Below are 13,423 nucleotides of genomic sequence, written 5' to 3'. Positions count from 1 at the left end.
CAACGTTTGGATGCCAACCGCCTCTAAAAATCCAAAAGAAGAAGAAGAAGGAACTGGATGCGGCCGGCTCTGCTCTGGATGCAGCCAATGGCTAGGTTCGGGAAAAAAAGGCGGAGATTTAAATGTGGACGACGTGAAAACATGGATGTAGGACCTCGCTAGTCAGTGGTCGTCGGACAGAAGTTCTGCATCGGTATTTATTGTGCACCAATGGTTTAAAAATGGGAAAAAAGAAAAAATTCGTAGCACAGCTGAAGAAACAAGCACGGAACGCACGCTGGGAGTTAAAATATGAAGACGTGTACCCTGAGGAACCACCTGAGCCCAATCAAAGGTGACTTGCTAAACTAGCTAAAGCTGTTGCTAGCTTCTTCGGAAGTTCTCGAAGCTATTTTACCCAAAGTTTTGGAAAAGTAATGGAAATGTAATTAAAGTTGCATCAAATATAATTGATATGTTATCTAACCCCCGAAATAGTAATACTATAATGATAATAAATACTGTATCGTATAGTAATGAAACGTAAAATGGCATTTAACTGACGAGGTATTTTGCTGGTGAGAGATTTTAGTTGCTTTCGCCTGTAGAAGCTATCAAGCCTACTATTTGATTTGTTTTAGATAAGCACAACATGTTTCATATGCAGACCTTATTTTCCTGTTCCATGTTAAAATAAACCATTTTCAGTGGTACCTACCGCAGAGAAATAGTATTTGTTTTGGTCATGGAAAATTAGGTAAAGTTCATGGAGAAGTCATTCTCCATGAACTTTACCTAACAGGGTTACTTTACATGTAACCCTGTTACATGTCAAGTGTTTACTCTCGGTGTAAGGACATCATTTAGGACAGTGTTAATTTCGTCAACGAAAAATTATCACGAAAAATGTTCGTCAACGACCTTTTTTACAAAGCTAAAATCCGGCATTTTTACATTTGAAGTCGGGGGCGGATTACGCCCCAGGGTCTTGAGTTTGACACCCCTGTCCTAGATGTATGGGCCTAGCCAGTGAAAAGACTCATCATTTCGAATATTCGATTAATCGTTCCCATCCCTACTTTGTAGTATATTTGTAATTGAATATGTTAAGATCTGAATCTATCTATCAACCTGTTCTGGACACCGTTATTTTAATTAAATAATCTATGATGAAAACATAGCATAAGCATTGAATAAAATCATCAATCGATATATATATATATATATATATACACACACATTGCTTATTAATTGTGTATTTTTGATTGTGCAACACTGTCACAAGGCATCTTGACTATAACTATATGTTTTACTACTCTTCATTAGATTCTTCAAGAGCGCTGTGGTCAATGGTCAATACTTTCCCATTGGTGGGGGAAAAAACGCAAAGGAAGCCAAGCTGAATGCAGCTAAAAATGCCCTGGAAGGTTTAAGAGAGAAGGAGAATCCCAAACCAGTGGTAGGATGCTTTTTTTTAATAGTCTGCGCATAAGATAATTCTCGCATGAACATATATTTAATTAGTTACTTTCAAACCTTACATTTTTTCTGATGAAGAGCTTGACACTATACATGAGATAGTAGTTATTATTGATGTATGTTAATGGCAGTATTTTCTTGTGTGCGTTATTTATTTTTGTTCTTCTGTCGAGCATCTCACATTTATTATCCGGATGTGCCTGTTTTGTTGATACTTTTTTCAAAATGTAGCTTTTGGGAATTATTATTGTTTTCTCCCTGACTTTCAGACAGAAAGAGCTGCAATAGTTCCTCAGAAAACGGCCACTGAAGTTTCAGGCATGCTAAATGAAAATGTTCTGAAGGACAGGGTGAATATAAAAGCTGGGCAATCAACCAGACAAGAACCACATGATTCTCCCCAGTAAGTCTCCACACGGCACCCAAACATAATTTGTGGTTAAGTCGAAATCTTAAAATGCATAAAATCCTGTTTGTGTAACAATAGATGCTCTAGCTTTGTGGTTGGTGATAAGGAGCGTCCAGCTGTTCCTGCGAAATCAACGGAGGAACCAAAAGAGGAAGCAGCAGAGGAAAGTTATATAAATATCCCCTTTATACATTTTTATTCATGCAGCGATCATGGCCTGAAAAGCTAATTTCACATTCTGTGTAATGTGGAAATTCCACAACATAATCACCTTCTGCTGAGAAATTACCAAATATAGAAGCAAAAATGAAGTTGTGTTTTTTGATAAAGTCTAAAAGCATTTAATGGAATCTATCAATTTCTGCTGAAAGGACAGATCCCCGCCCCAGCGTGTGCTACTGGGATCTGATCATGAGTACAAAGACACACAGGTCACTAGCAAAAAAAAGCACACGTCCCACTGTCCGGGACGTGTTATTTACAATATCGGACAAGTAGAGCTTTCAATTGATTTGTCCGACGGACACGTGACGTTTTTCGCCCTTATTTATTGACATTTATTGACAAATAACAATTGTCCGGTACCGGGATTAATAAGAGTTGTGAGGACAGGAGGCGGAGGCCGAGCCCCGCGGACCGCAGCTCTCTCTATGCTCTGTATCAGCTGATCGCTGCATGGTGCAGCTTAGCGTCTCTCTCTCTCTTTCTACACACAGCGGATCCGCTGCCCGTTTAACAGCCTCATCTTTGTCAAACTTTCTTATGTTCTTTCTCTAACACGTAATGAAGGTTATTAAGCGTTTTGGCTCCTATGTTGTTAATATTGACCGCCATTTCCTTTTATGAAGTAACAAAAGCAGCCTCCCTGCGCTGTCCTCACATCCCCGGACCCCCAGACTCGGAGGAGCACAGGGATGTCAGTATTGTTTATGAAGCAGGGTATAGAAAGTAAATTATTGAAATGAAAATACTATTTATTTACTTTTACAAACTGTGAGCAGCTGGGCAGCTGCAGCATGTGTATTGCAAGACATGTGTTGGACAGACTGTGGTTGGACTCTGTCTCACAGGCAGGTTGCAGTGTAACATCAGAGGAGACTGGGCCAATTGTACATTCTCAAACTGCACCACTTAGAACTAACTAAACAATTATTTTTATATAATTGTATTCAATAACCGTAACAAAATTAAACAGTATGAAGTGATTTGTAAATAGGAATACAGATTTGACTTAATGTTTTCATAAATATATTTTTCTCCCAGTTTGTCATGGGACTTATTTTTACCCTCTCAAAGAATCGAAAACCGAAAAGCATAACCAGAATCGTTAAAATCCAAACGATACCCAACCCTATGTGTGATGCAGTAAAATCTTACTGCTCACTTACGTTAGCGGTGTCGTAAAAAACGTGGGAAAATGTAAAATACGATGCCGATCGATTTTTCTGGACAAGTGAAAAATGTATTCGGACAAGTAATTGCCAAACTCACTTGTCCATGGACAAGTACTCTATAAAAACGTTTTCTTACACTGCGGTCATTTATAAAGGAATCGGGAAACTAAGTGCACATTACATTTTACGAAACCGGACAATGGTCACAGTAGCTCCCTACTGCCTGTCAAATACTAACGTACACAGGAACAACAGACAGGGTCACAGCAAAAAGCATGACAACTTTATTGAGACAAATTATAACTAACGACTATATGATTAATTGCCTTTACAAAAACCTTGTTTGGGGACCAAACAAATTAGTGCTTGCTTGACATGATGACAGACAATAAGAAATATTTTCTATTTTGCTTTTTAGACCTCCTCCGGGAATGATGACGTTGCTGAAGCCAGACCACCAACTGCAATGTAAGTCACTGACTAATGATATCATTAATTAATCAAAACACGATACGTTACTAATGTCTCTGTTACCCCATTCACACCAACGGTGTTTCGGGGCCGGTTCGGTGCTGGTGCTTGAAAAGCACCGGGTTTTCCTCTTCACACCGCAGCGGAGCAGCCTCTAAGCTCCGGAATCCGGTTCGTTTCGAGCACCAAAAAGTTGTCCGTGTAGAAGCAAGAACCGCATACGTCACGCTTACGTCGGAGGGGGGCGAGATTAACCTGAGATAACAGTTAAGGCGAGTACGGCAAATAAAAGTTGTAACAAGCAGTAGTGCTGAGCAAAGTGACTAGAACGCAACCACACACTTGTTAAAAAAAAAACACACTTTATAAAGTCAGGCAACACTAACCAGGCTTCGTGTGATTCTGTTTATTTGTACCTTACTTTGACCATCCGTTCGCTGTTATTGATCATTGTGGAGAGCAGGCAGACGTTTTGTTTGTTATTATAGCAGCTATCGGATGGAATCAATACATGGGCTGCACAGGTTGTCATGTCCGACTATCACAAGTAGAATCATAATGAAAAATACGTCGGTAAAATGTGCCTGTAGAAAACTGCTTAGCAAGTAGTCAGTTTAGCTTCGGTTGCTATGCTAACATCACCCATGTTATACCAGAGAAACTTTCATAACAGCGTTGTGATGCCAAACAGCGTCAATTCAGACTGACACACATTCACTTAAGGGGAACTGGGGATATGTATCAGCTGCTTGTGTGACAGTCAGACAGTGAATACTTTAGAGCCGTGTGAGCTAACCCGGAGCTAACGGGAGAATAAACTCCCGTGGAAGAGCAGCAGCACTGCAGCGGTCGGTAAATGCCGCTGAAACGCATTAATAAACAATGAACCACGGCACTCTGGAGAAAAGTATAAGGTTGGAGAAGTCGTTATTTAATTTAATCTGGCTTCGTATGATTAAAAGCAACGCAGTCCCCGGCCCGTTGTTGTTGTGAGGTGAGCTCCGTTGGGGAGAAAATCAGCGACGTAAACTGTGACGTCATGACGCAGCAGCGGCAGCACCAGTCGGGCTCTGAGCGGTGTGAAAAGAGCCGGAGCTAAACCGAAGTACCGGTTCTGAACCTGAAAAGCTCTAGCACGGAGCTTGAACCGGAGTTGCGTTGGTGTGAAAGGGGTATGTGTGTATTCTCCAAGGGACACCCGTGATGCAAAATCAAAAAGCGTGCCAATGACTGCCTTCATCAATTCATCAAGTCCTACCGAGGATGAGGTCAGTAATTTTTTCATCCTTAATCTCTAGGGTTCTGGAAGGGAGAATCAATAATATAGTTCTCAGTTTATCTCCAGAGAGCCTGAGTTGTGTCAAGTCTCAAAGGGTTGATATCTGTACAAAGACATGGTAAATACTGGTAAACTGTAAGAACACCCTTTTTCTGTAACTAGAAAGATCTGCCAACTTAACTTGATGTTGTAGACACTCTTTTTTTATTCGAGGATGTATTATCATGTGGTCCTGGCCCGTTATTGGTGGAAATAATCCCCAAAAATGGAGCACAAAATGTACGTCTTGGGTCATTTCTATCAGTAAGTTAACTTTCTATTTACCAAGCAAGATGTTAAACAATTTGATATGTAAATGCTGCTTTAATTTGACTGGCATCAACATCTATATTTCCTTCTTTTTTTTTTAAAGGAACAAGATCCTGTTGTGAAGCCCAAAACATGGTAAATCACCTTGAAGGTTTAACAAAATTATAATATTGGTGTGTTTCATTTAATTGATATCTTGTTAGAATTGCAAAAGGTTTCCAAGATGGTGTGTGTGTGTGTGTGTGTGGTGTGTGTGTGGGTGTGTGTGTGTGTGTGTGTGTGTGTGTGTGTGTGATGTGTGTGTGTGTGTGTGGTGGTGTGTGTGTTGTGGGTGTGTGTGTGTGTGTGTGTGTGTGTGTGTGTGATGTGTGTGGTGTGTATGTGTGTGTGTGTGTGTGTGTGATGTGTGTGTGTGTGTGTGTGTGTGTGGTGTGTGGTGTGTGTGGTGTGTGTGTGTGTGTGTGTGTGCTGTGTGTGTGTGTGGTGTGTGTGTGTGTGGTGTGTGTGTGTGTGTGTGTTGTGTGTGTGTGTGTGTGTGTGTGTGTGTGTGGTGTGTGTGTGTCCTGTGTGTGTGTGTGTGTGTGTGCTGGTGTGTGTGTGTGTGTGTGTGTGTGCTGGTGTGTGTTGGTGTGTGTGTGTGTGGTGTGTGTGTGTGTGGTGTGTGTGTGTGTGTGTGTGTGTGTGTGTGTGTCAGCAGCAACCTGGGGAAGTTATTCTGCAGCATCTTAAACAGCCAACTGCAAGACTTCCTCAGTGAACATAATGTCCTGAGTCAGATTGGATTTACACCACACCATCGGACTACAGACTATATATATACCCTCCACACCCTCATTCATAAACATGTCCACCAAAATAAGAAGATTTTCTCTTGTTTTGTAGATTTCAAAAAAGCATTCGGCTCAATTTTGGCATAACGGTCTGTTTCCTCTGAAGTTGATTTGAAAAACGGTTTTTTGTATGTAGGGGGGAAAACATATATCATTAAAACAATGTATACAAATAATAAATGTGCTGTGAAAATTGGCAATATGGAAACAGATGTCTTCCCCCAAAGTAGAGGGGTGAAACAGGGCTGCAGTCTCAGCCCCACTCTATTTAACATTTATATTGATCAATTGGCTAAATCATTAGAACAATCCGATATCCCTGGACTCACCCTCTCTGACACACAAATGAAATGCCTCCTGTTTTCAGATGATCTAATATTGCTAGCTCCATCTAAGGAGGCATTACAACAGCAAATGGATCATCTGCAAAGCTTCTGTCAGACCTGGGCCCTGACAGTTAATCTGGAAAAGACCAGGATTATGGTCTTCCAGAAACGACTCAGGGGAATCCACACCGCTTCTTACTGGGCTCCACTGACATAGAACACACACAGCTACACATATTTGGGACTCAAAATTACTTCGACAGGAAATTTCAATCTGGCCATTAATGATCTCGGAGACAAAGGAAGAAAGGCTTTCTATGCTATCAAAAAGTCTTCAAAGATAGATATACCCGTTAGAATCTGGCTCAAAATATTCAATTAAATAATAGAACCAATCATACTGTATGGTAGCGAAGTGTGGGGTCCTCTTGGAAATCAAGACTTTGATAAATGGGACAAACACCCAATAGAAACCCTACATGCAGAGATATGCAAGAGCATTCTGAGAGTCCACAGGAACACCCCCAACAATGGATGCCGAGCTGAATTAGGCCAATTCCCCCCTTTTTAATTAGGATACAAAAAAGAGCAGTCAAATTCTACAAACACCTAAAAACCAGTGATCCCAACTCCTACCATTACAAAGCCCTCCATTGCCAAGAGGAGAACATAGAGAGGAGTCCCCTCAACCAGCTGATGCTGAGGCTCACCTCCTCTAACAGGACAAGGCTTCAGGACAGCCCTCACACAATCTGGCCCAACCAAATCATAGCTAACGAAAAATAAAATTACATCAACTATTGGACATCTACCACGAAAACCCAAAACAAACTTCAATGCTATTTGGCTCTAAACAGACAGTACACGGTGGCAAACTATGTGACCGCCGTGACTGATCCCAAACTGAGGAAGACATTAACAATGTACAGACTCAGTGACCACAGCCTGGCCGTAGAGACTGGCCGACACAGGCAGACCTGGCTGCCCAGAGAAGAGAGGCTGTGTCAGCTCTGTCCACAGAGACAGGTGGAGACAGAACAACACTTCCTGCTGCACTGTCAAACATACGAAGACATTAGAACAAAGTTCTTTACAAAGATAACATGTAAACTCCAAGATTTTGAATCACTGTCTGAACAGAATAAAATGCAACATGTACTTGGAGAAAATAGTGCCAGCAGCATAGAAGCAGCAAAATATGTGAGCGCATGTCACAGCCTAAGAGACAGCAACAACACATAACAGCTGTTCCTCACAGCTCACTCTGATTACTCCTCTACTTCATGGGTCTTTCTTTTCTTTCTTTCTTTCTTTTTACATTTCATACTTGAGGTTTTGTAATAATATATTGTTGTAAATTGTTTAATGAATGAATTGTATTTATTTTTTTCTTATCATATCACTATTGAATTGTATTATCCTTGACGCTTTGGCAATATTGTTCACACACACACAGACAGACAGACAGACAGACACACGTTAGATGTCAAGGGAGATGTATGCCTCATCATACTTTGTTGATTTGGGCATTATAGCTGAAAGGCTTGTCGTGGGCTCGTCCACTTTTCTTTTAACTGCCGGTTGTGTTAAAAATGTGTTGATTTTACGAGCAAATAATGTTTGTTTACAACTTCTTCCCAAGCTTCACGCTGGCGTTGGGAACCACTGATCTAAGCTATAAATCAGAGAATCAGGAAGTGAACACAGGAAACTGTCCCATTGACAAATCAGAATTGTCAAGGTATGGAAAATTCAAACATTAAGGTATCGTTTTGTTTGGCTGTTTTATACAATGAATATACAATAATAAATACTTTACTGTCTTTCAATAGGTTGACAAAAGACTTTGACTGCATAGAGATGATCGGCGAAGGATCCTATGGTCAAGTTGTTAAGGCAACAGAAAAACTGACTGGGAAGACTTTTGCAATAAAGATTGTACAATGTAGAAGTGGAGAGTAAGTCAAACATTAAATTACGTTCCATGTTTTTTATCAGACTTTTCCTAGTGCAATATAACATTTAAAGATGATGTGCAAAAAAAGTAAAGTTTCAGCTGAGCTATTTTCTTCTCCTTAGTATTAAACAAGCTCTGCAAGAGGTGCAGATATTGTCAGAACTCCATCACCATAACATTGTGCGATACTTCACCTGTTGGTTGGAGGATTCAGGATACAGTCCAGATGAGAGTGGCAGCTCTACACAGTAAGGAACAATCCGATATCCAATAAAGATACGTACTTGAGGTATGGACTTCTTCATTTGTCTTTTCTTTCTCCTCCAGGTGTTCTATCAATCCATCGATAAGGAACCGCTACCTATATATTCAGACTGAGTTGTGTGTAAAATCACTCAGAGTGTGGATAGATGAGAATAATGAGAAATCTCTGCCAGACCCCAAGAGAAGAAAAGAGGCTCTTACTAAGTTTCAGCAAACAGTCAAAGGAGTCAAGTACATTCACTCTAAGAAGCTCATCCACAGGGACCTGAAGGTAAGAGAAAGTGGAGGAAAAAAAGTTTATTACACCACGTCGATCATGAAAACAGCTTGTTCTCAATTAAGACACTTACTTTAGTAAACTGCTATGTCGTATAATGTGAAAACTGCAAACGGCTGCTGTGCCCTCAGAGAAAGTGTCAATTCTCGCTGTCTAGCAATGTTGTAGTTTTTGCAGTCAGTCTGCTGTATTAGCCCAATAATATTACTGGTGGCTGCTTTGAGAAGTGTAGAGGTGCATATACTGTATAAAATAGTGTAATAAGCCCACATGTATAACTTCTATTTGTATTATGCTGTGTTGTTGAGGTTGCCCCATCCTGGTTCTCGTAGTGCACTGCATTTTTCCATACTTCTCAGTTTTAACCCATTCATGTATTAAAAAAAGCAAGTGTAAATCCAAAAGTAAGCATATTGAGACACAACATACACGTTTGTTTGTTTGTTTATTTATTTCCCGTGTTTAGCCTGAAAACATCATGATTGGGCAAGATGGACAAGTGAAGATCGTAGACTTTGGTATGGTCACACTTGACAACGATCCTGAGAACCTGAGGGAGAGATCGATGGGCAAAGGAACCCCTTCATACATGGCTCCTGAGCAGGTGAGATGTTCTGTACTGACAAAATGTCAAAGGGAGAGCTGGGAAGATTTTACCAAATTTTAAATGTGGGTTATAGCCAAATTGAAAAAAAAACTCAATGTTCAAGATTAAATTCCAGTGCTGGCATATTAAATGGCAAGTGGTGATGTCTGTAGTCTGACTAGGTTGATACAACCTTGCAAATTTGATGTGGTTGCTTGACAATTAAAAACCCCCTATCACTAATTTCAGATTTATTTCTCGCACATTTTAAATGTTTTAATCTCAGCCACTTTAATATCTTAAAAATATCAGACTGGTTTCAATAACCATTGGATTAGATTGCGTTGATTTAAAGGTGGGGTAGGTAAGTTTTAGATACCGGCTCGAGATACACTTTTTGTTATATTCCATGGAATGCTCTTAAGATATTCATTGCTATCGGGATGTTAAGTGCTTTGACAAAAAATCTATAAAATAATCTGTGGAAGCCGTAGTACTGTAAAAAGCACGACCAATCATTTTAGCCGGCCCGAATAAAATAACTGGATGGCCTACCTGCCTGTCAGCCTTCCATCTGGGCACAAACTTATCTCGTGCCCTCATTGGTCATGTGTGCGTTCGTGTGTGTTGGAGGAGGGGCTCTGTAAGGAAGTGGCAGATTTTTTTCCGGCTGTGTATTTTCAAATTCTAGCGATCTCGAGCCGGTTTCTCCAAAATTACCTACCCCACCTTTAAATACATGTATACTTTATACATGTGGATATTAAACATAAACTTAATATATATATATACTGTACAGCTGCATCTTGCCTTCTTGTCAATATTGTGTTTCTATTGTATCAAAACAGGAAAGGCAAAAGACTTATGACCGAAAAGTTGATATCTTTCCTTTGGGGTTGATATACTTTGAACTCCTCTGGAAAATGTCCACCTATTGTGAAAGGGCCAAGGTGAGTTTTCTAGCTACGATTCAAAATTCTGCTAACTGTGTACTTGTCATTGGTAATAACCTGTTATTTTATGCTGCCAGACATCTTTTTATCAGAAGTCTTGAAACTATTTCAGAGCATGATGGAGCAGATTTTTCAGTTCTGTCATTACAGTAACACATCCTTTCACTGCACAGGGTTGGACCGACCTCAGAGAGCAGAAATTTCCCGAGGAGTTTCAACACAATTTCCACCAAGAGGTCTGTTATTTTGTACATTTTGTCAATGTACATGCAATTTAGTTGTTTAGTATGTTAACATGCTCGTAACCCTCTTTTGTAACTAGGGACATGTTACGCTTTTAAACTTTTCAATAATTGTAGCTATGTTGATGCATAGGACATTAGCAAGGCTGTGAGATGTTCTATTTTATGTTGGAAGTTCAACCTTGTCTCTTATAATAAATCTATCTTAAAGTTTACGAAAAATGTAACACTCAGACCCTTAAGGAAACAAAAAAATGACTAATACATTAAAACCAATCTAGTTAATTAGCCTTTCAATCTAGAGCCCTGACTTTGTAGTTGTTTGTAGTTTTTACTATTTCACACCAATTTAGGCCATGTTCCCATGATTGGCATACGGTGTAAAAATATACAAATTGTTTATTGCACAAAAAATGATATTTGCAATCTGCATTTAAAATTAAACTTTATCTGTTTTCCCGGTGATTTCAATATGCATGAAATACGGCTGAGTGCAGTAATACTGCAGTTTCATAACATTTCTTAATGCCAGTGTTTGAACGTAACCAAGTGCGATTACTCAAGTACTCTACAAAAGTACATTTGGAGGAGCTTGTATTTTACTTAAGTATTTCAATTTTATGCTAATTTATACTTAGACTCCACTACAATTTAGATGCAAATAATGTACTTTTACTCCTACTTTTAATTTATGGCTTTTGCTGCTTTAATTTATCACTACAGGTCAAGTGACCCAGCAGCATATGAAGTCATTCAAATAAACGTTATCTTCATCAAGGATAACATCAAAATGATGAACACATTAATTCATTAATAGTTATTATACAATCATTTAATAGATATTATTCTGAAATGAGTCATTCTGCATAAGGATTTTTAATTCTTGTCCTGAAAGTATATTGTGATACCAATACTTTTGTACTTTTACTTGAGTTTCATTTTGAATGCAGTACCGAGTATGTTAACACTGTAGTAGTGCTAATTTAAATTAAGTAAAAACATCTGAGTACTTCTTCCACCTCTGCTTGATGCAACACAGATCTAAGTACCTGTTCTTTTGTTTCTTTTTTTTTTCTTTTTAGTACCTCACAATAAAGCCAATGCTGTGTGAGAAGCCAGAACAGCGACCCGAAGCAAGTCAGATCCATGCCGACTTGAAAAAATGTCTGATAGCTTCGACATTGAAGAAATCGAAAGTCACGGAAGCAGGAGTCTCTGATTCAAGCCCCCAGGAATAGGGGTGCATACCGGTTCCCGGTATTACCGAAATACCGGTTACTGGCGGCTACGGTATACCGTACCGAAATCGGATCCGTTTTTTTTAACTTGAGGCGTAATATCCTTAAACTTACGCCCAGACCGTCGGAATTACGATGTCAATTTTGAGTTACTGTGGCTGCATATAGGGGTAGTGGTGGTCTAATGGATACTCAATGAAGAGTGTGAGTCTCCTACTTAATAGGGGTGGGCGATACCACAAAATCTGGATTCGATCCGATACCAAGTATTTCAGGGCCAGTATCACCGATATCGATACCGATCATTTTTAAAATGAAAAGCGTCTTATGTACTTTCATGTAGGGGAGAGCAGCATGATATGATTTTTGAGCTGAAAGCATCATAAAAGTTTTGTTGTTCATTTATATCTTATTTTACCTAGTTAACATTTATTTATTTATGCACCTGATAAGCCAACATCCCCCACTTTCATCACTTACAGCGCCCATCGTACAGGGCAAATGAAAAGTGTAACCGGAGTGAAATTTACTTATTTATGAATGTTGTTACATCAAGGCCGAAAATTAGGATGAGCGCCAACGGTCAAAAAATGTTTTTCCCCTCCCAGAGCTGCCAGCGCAGCGCCCCCCAGATCTGGCGCCCTAGGCAACCGCCTATGTCGCCAGTGCTACAGGCCGGCCCTGATTATAGGATATACTATATGACCTGATGCAGGCACATGTATAGGCTATGTCATGTTCCCTATGAGAGCCCCGGACACCTCCCCGATCAGTCGTGGAAAAACATAACATTGCTGAACTTTACAGTAAATATTCTGTTTTTAAAAAAAAAAAAACTTTTCCTTGTCAGTTAAAGTTTTTGTGTGTTTCTTTTTAATTAATGAATCAAAGATATGAAGATAATGTTATGATGAGGATATGTTGTACAAATTGTAAAGACCTTTGAGCCAAATTCTTGTTTTTGTGCTGTATAAATAAAATTGACTTGAAACAGTTGCTGATTTAGAGTACTGGCACCTTTTTTATTCCAATTCAAGCACTGGGTGTTTCTCAATGTCGAGGACGCTTCCTTGGTAGGACATGTCTTCCGAGTCACTTCCTTCAGAAGCGAGGCAAGAATCCTTCCTAGCCTCGGAAAACGAAGAATTGTGGAACAGGTGTGCAGGTGTGCGTCATATGCGAGGCCCAGCCTTAAATGGAGCACGATTTCCGCTAAAGATTTGGAAATTGGTCCGTACGCAAAGCATTGTGGGGATTTTAAGACCGCAGAGTCTACACATGTGCAGCGGCAGCCTCGACATTTCCCGCTACGAAGTACGCCGGCCTCGGTAGAATTCCAAGTATGCTGGACATTGGAACAGTCCTTCGGCGGCACTCAATGACGTAGTATGCTTGAAATAGTGGCTCTGGAGCAGCCTTCCTCGACATTG

General features: G+C 39.9%; 1 protein-coding gene across 1 annotated transcript; it reads left to right on the top strand.

The window, feature by feature from the left end:
• Positions 1-3,683: 3,683 nt before the first annotated feature.
• LOC117481967 (eukaryotic translation initiation factor 2-alpha kinase-like) lies at positions 3,684-11,993 on the top strand. The gene is made up of 11 exons (XM_034129912.1): positions 3,684-3,729; positions 4,925-5,000; positions 5,424-5,455; positions 8,119-8,217; positions 8,309-8,434; positions 8,556-8,681; positions 8,761-8,968; positions 9,441-9,578; positions 10,409-10,510; positions 10,687-10,749; positions 11,838-11,993. Coding segments are annotated over exons 1-11 (1,128 nt in total). The 5' UTR covers positions 3,684-3,727.
• The last annotated feature ends 1,430 nt before the right edge of the window (positions 11,994-13,423 follow it).

The sequence above is a fragment of the Trematomus bernacchii genome, unplaced genomic scaffold (assembly GCF_902827165.1).
Source record: "Trematomus bernacchii unplaced genomic scaffold, fTreBer1.1, whole genome shotgun sequence".
In the NCBI taxonomy this organism is placed as follows: Eukaryota; Metazoa; Chordata; class Actinopteri; order Perciformes; family Nototheniidae; genus Trematomus; species Trematomus bernacchii.
This window is presented reverse-complemented; position numbering and strand designations above follow the sequence as displayed.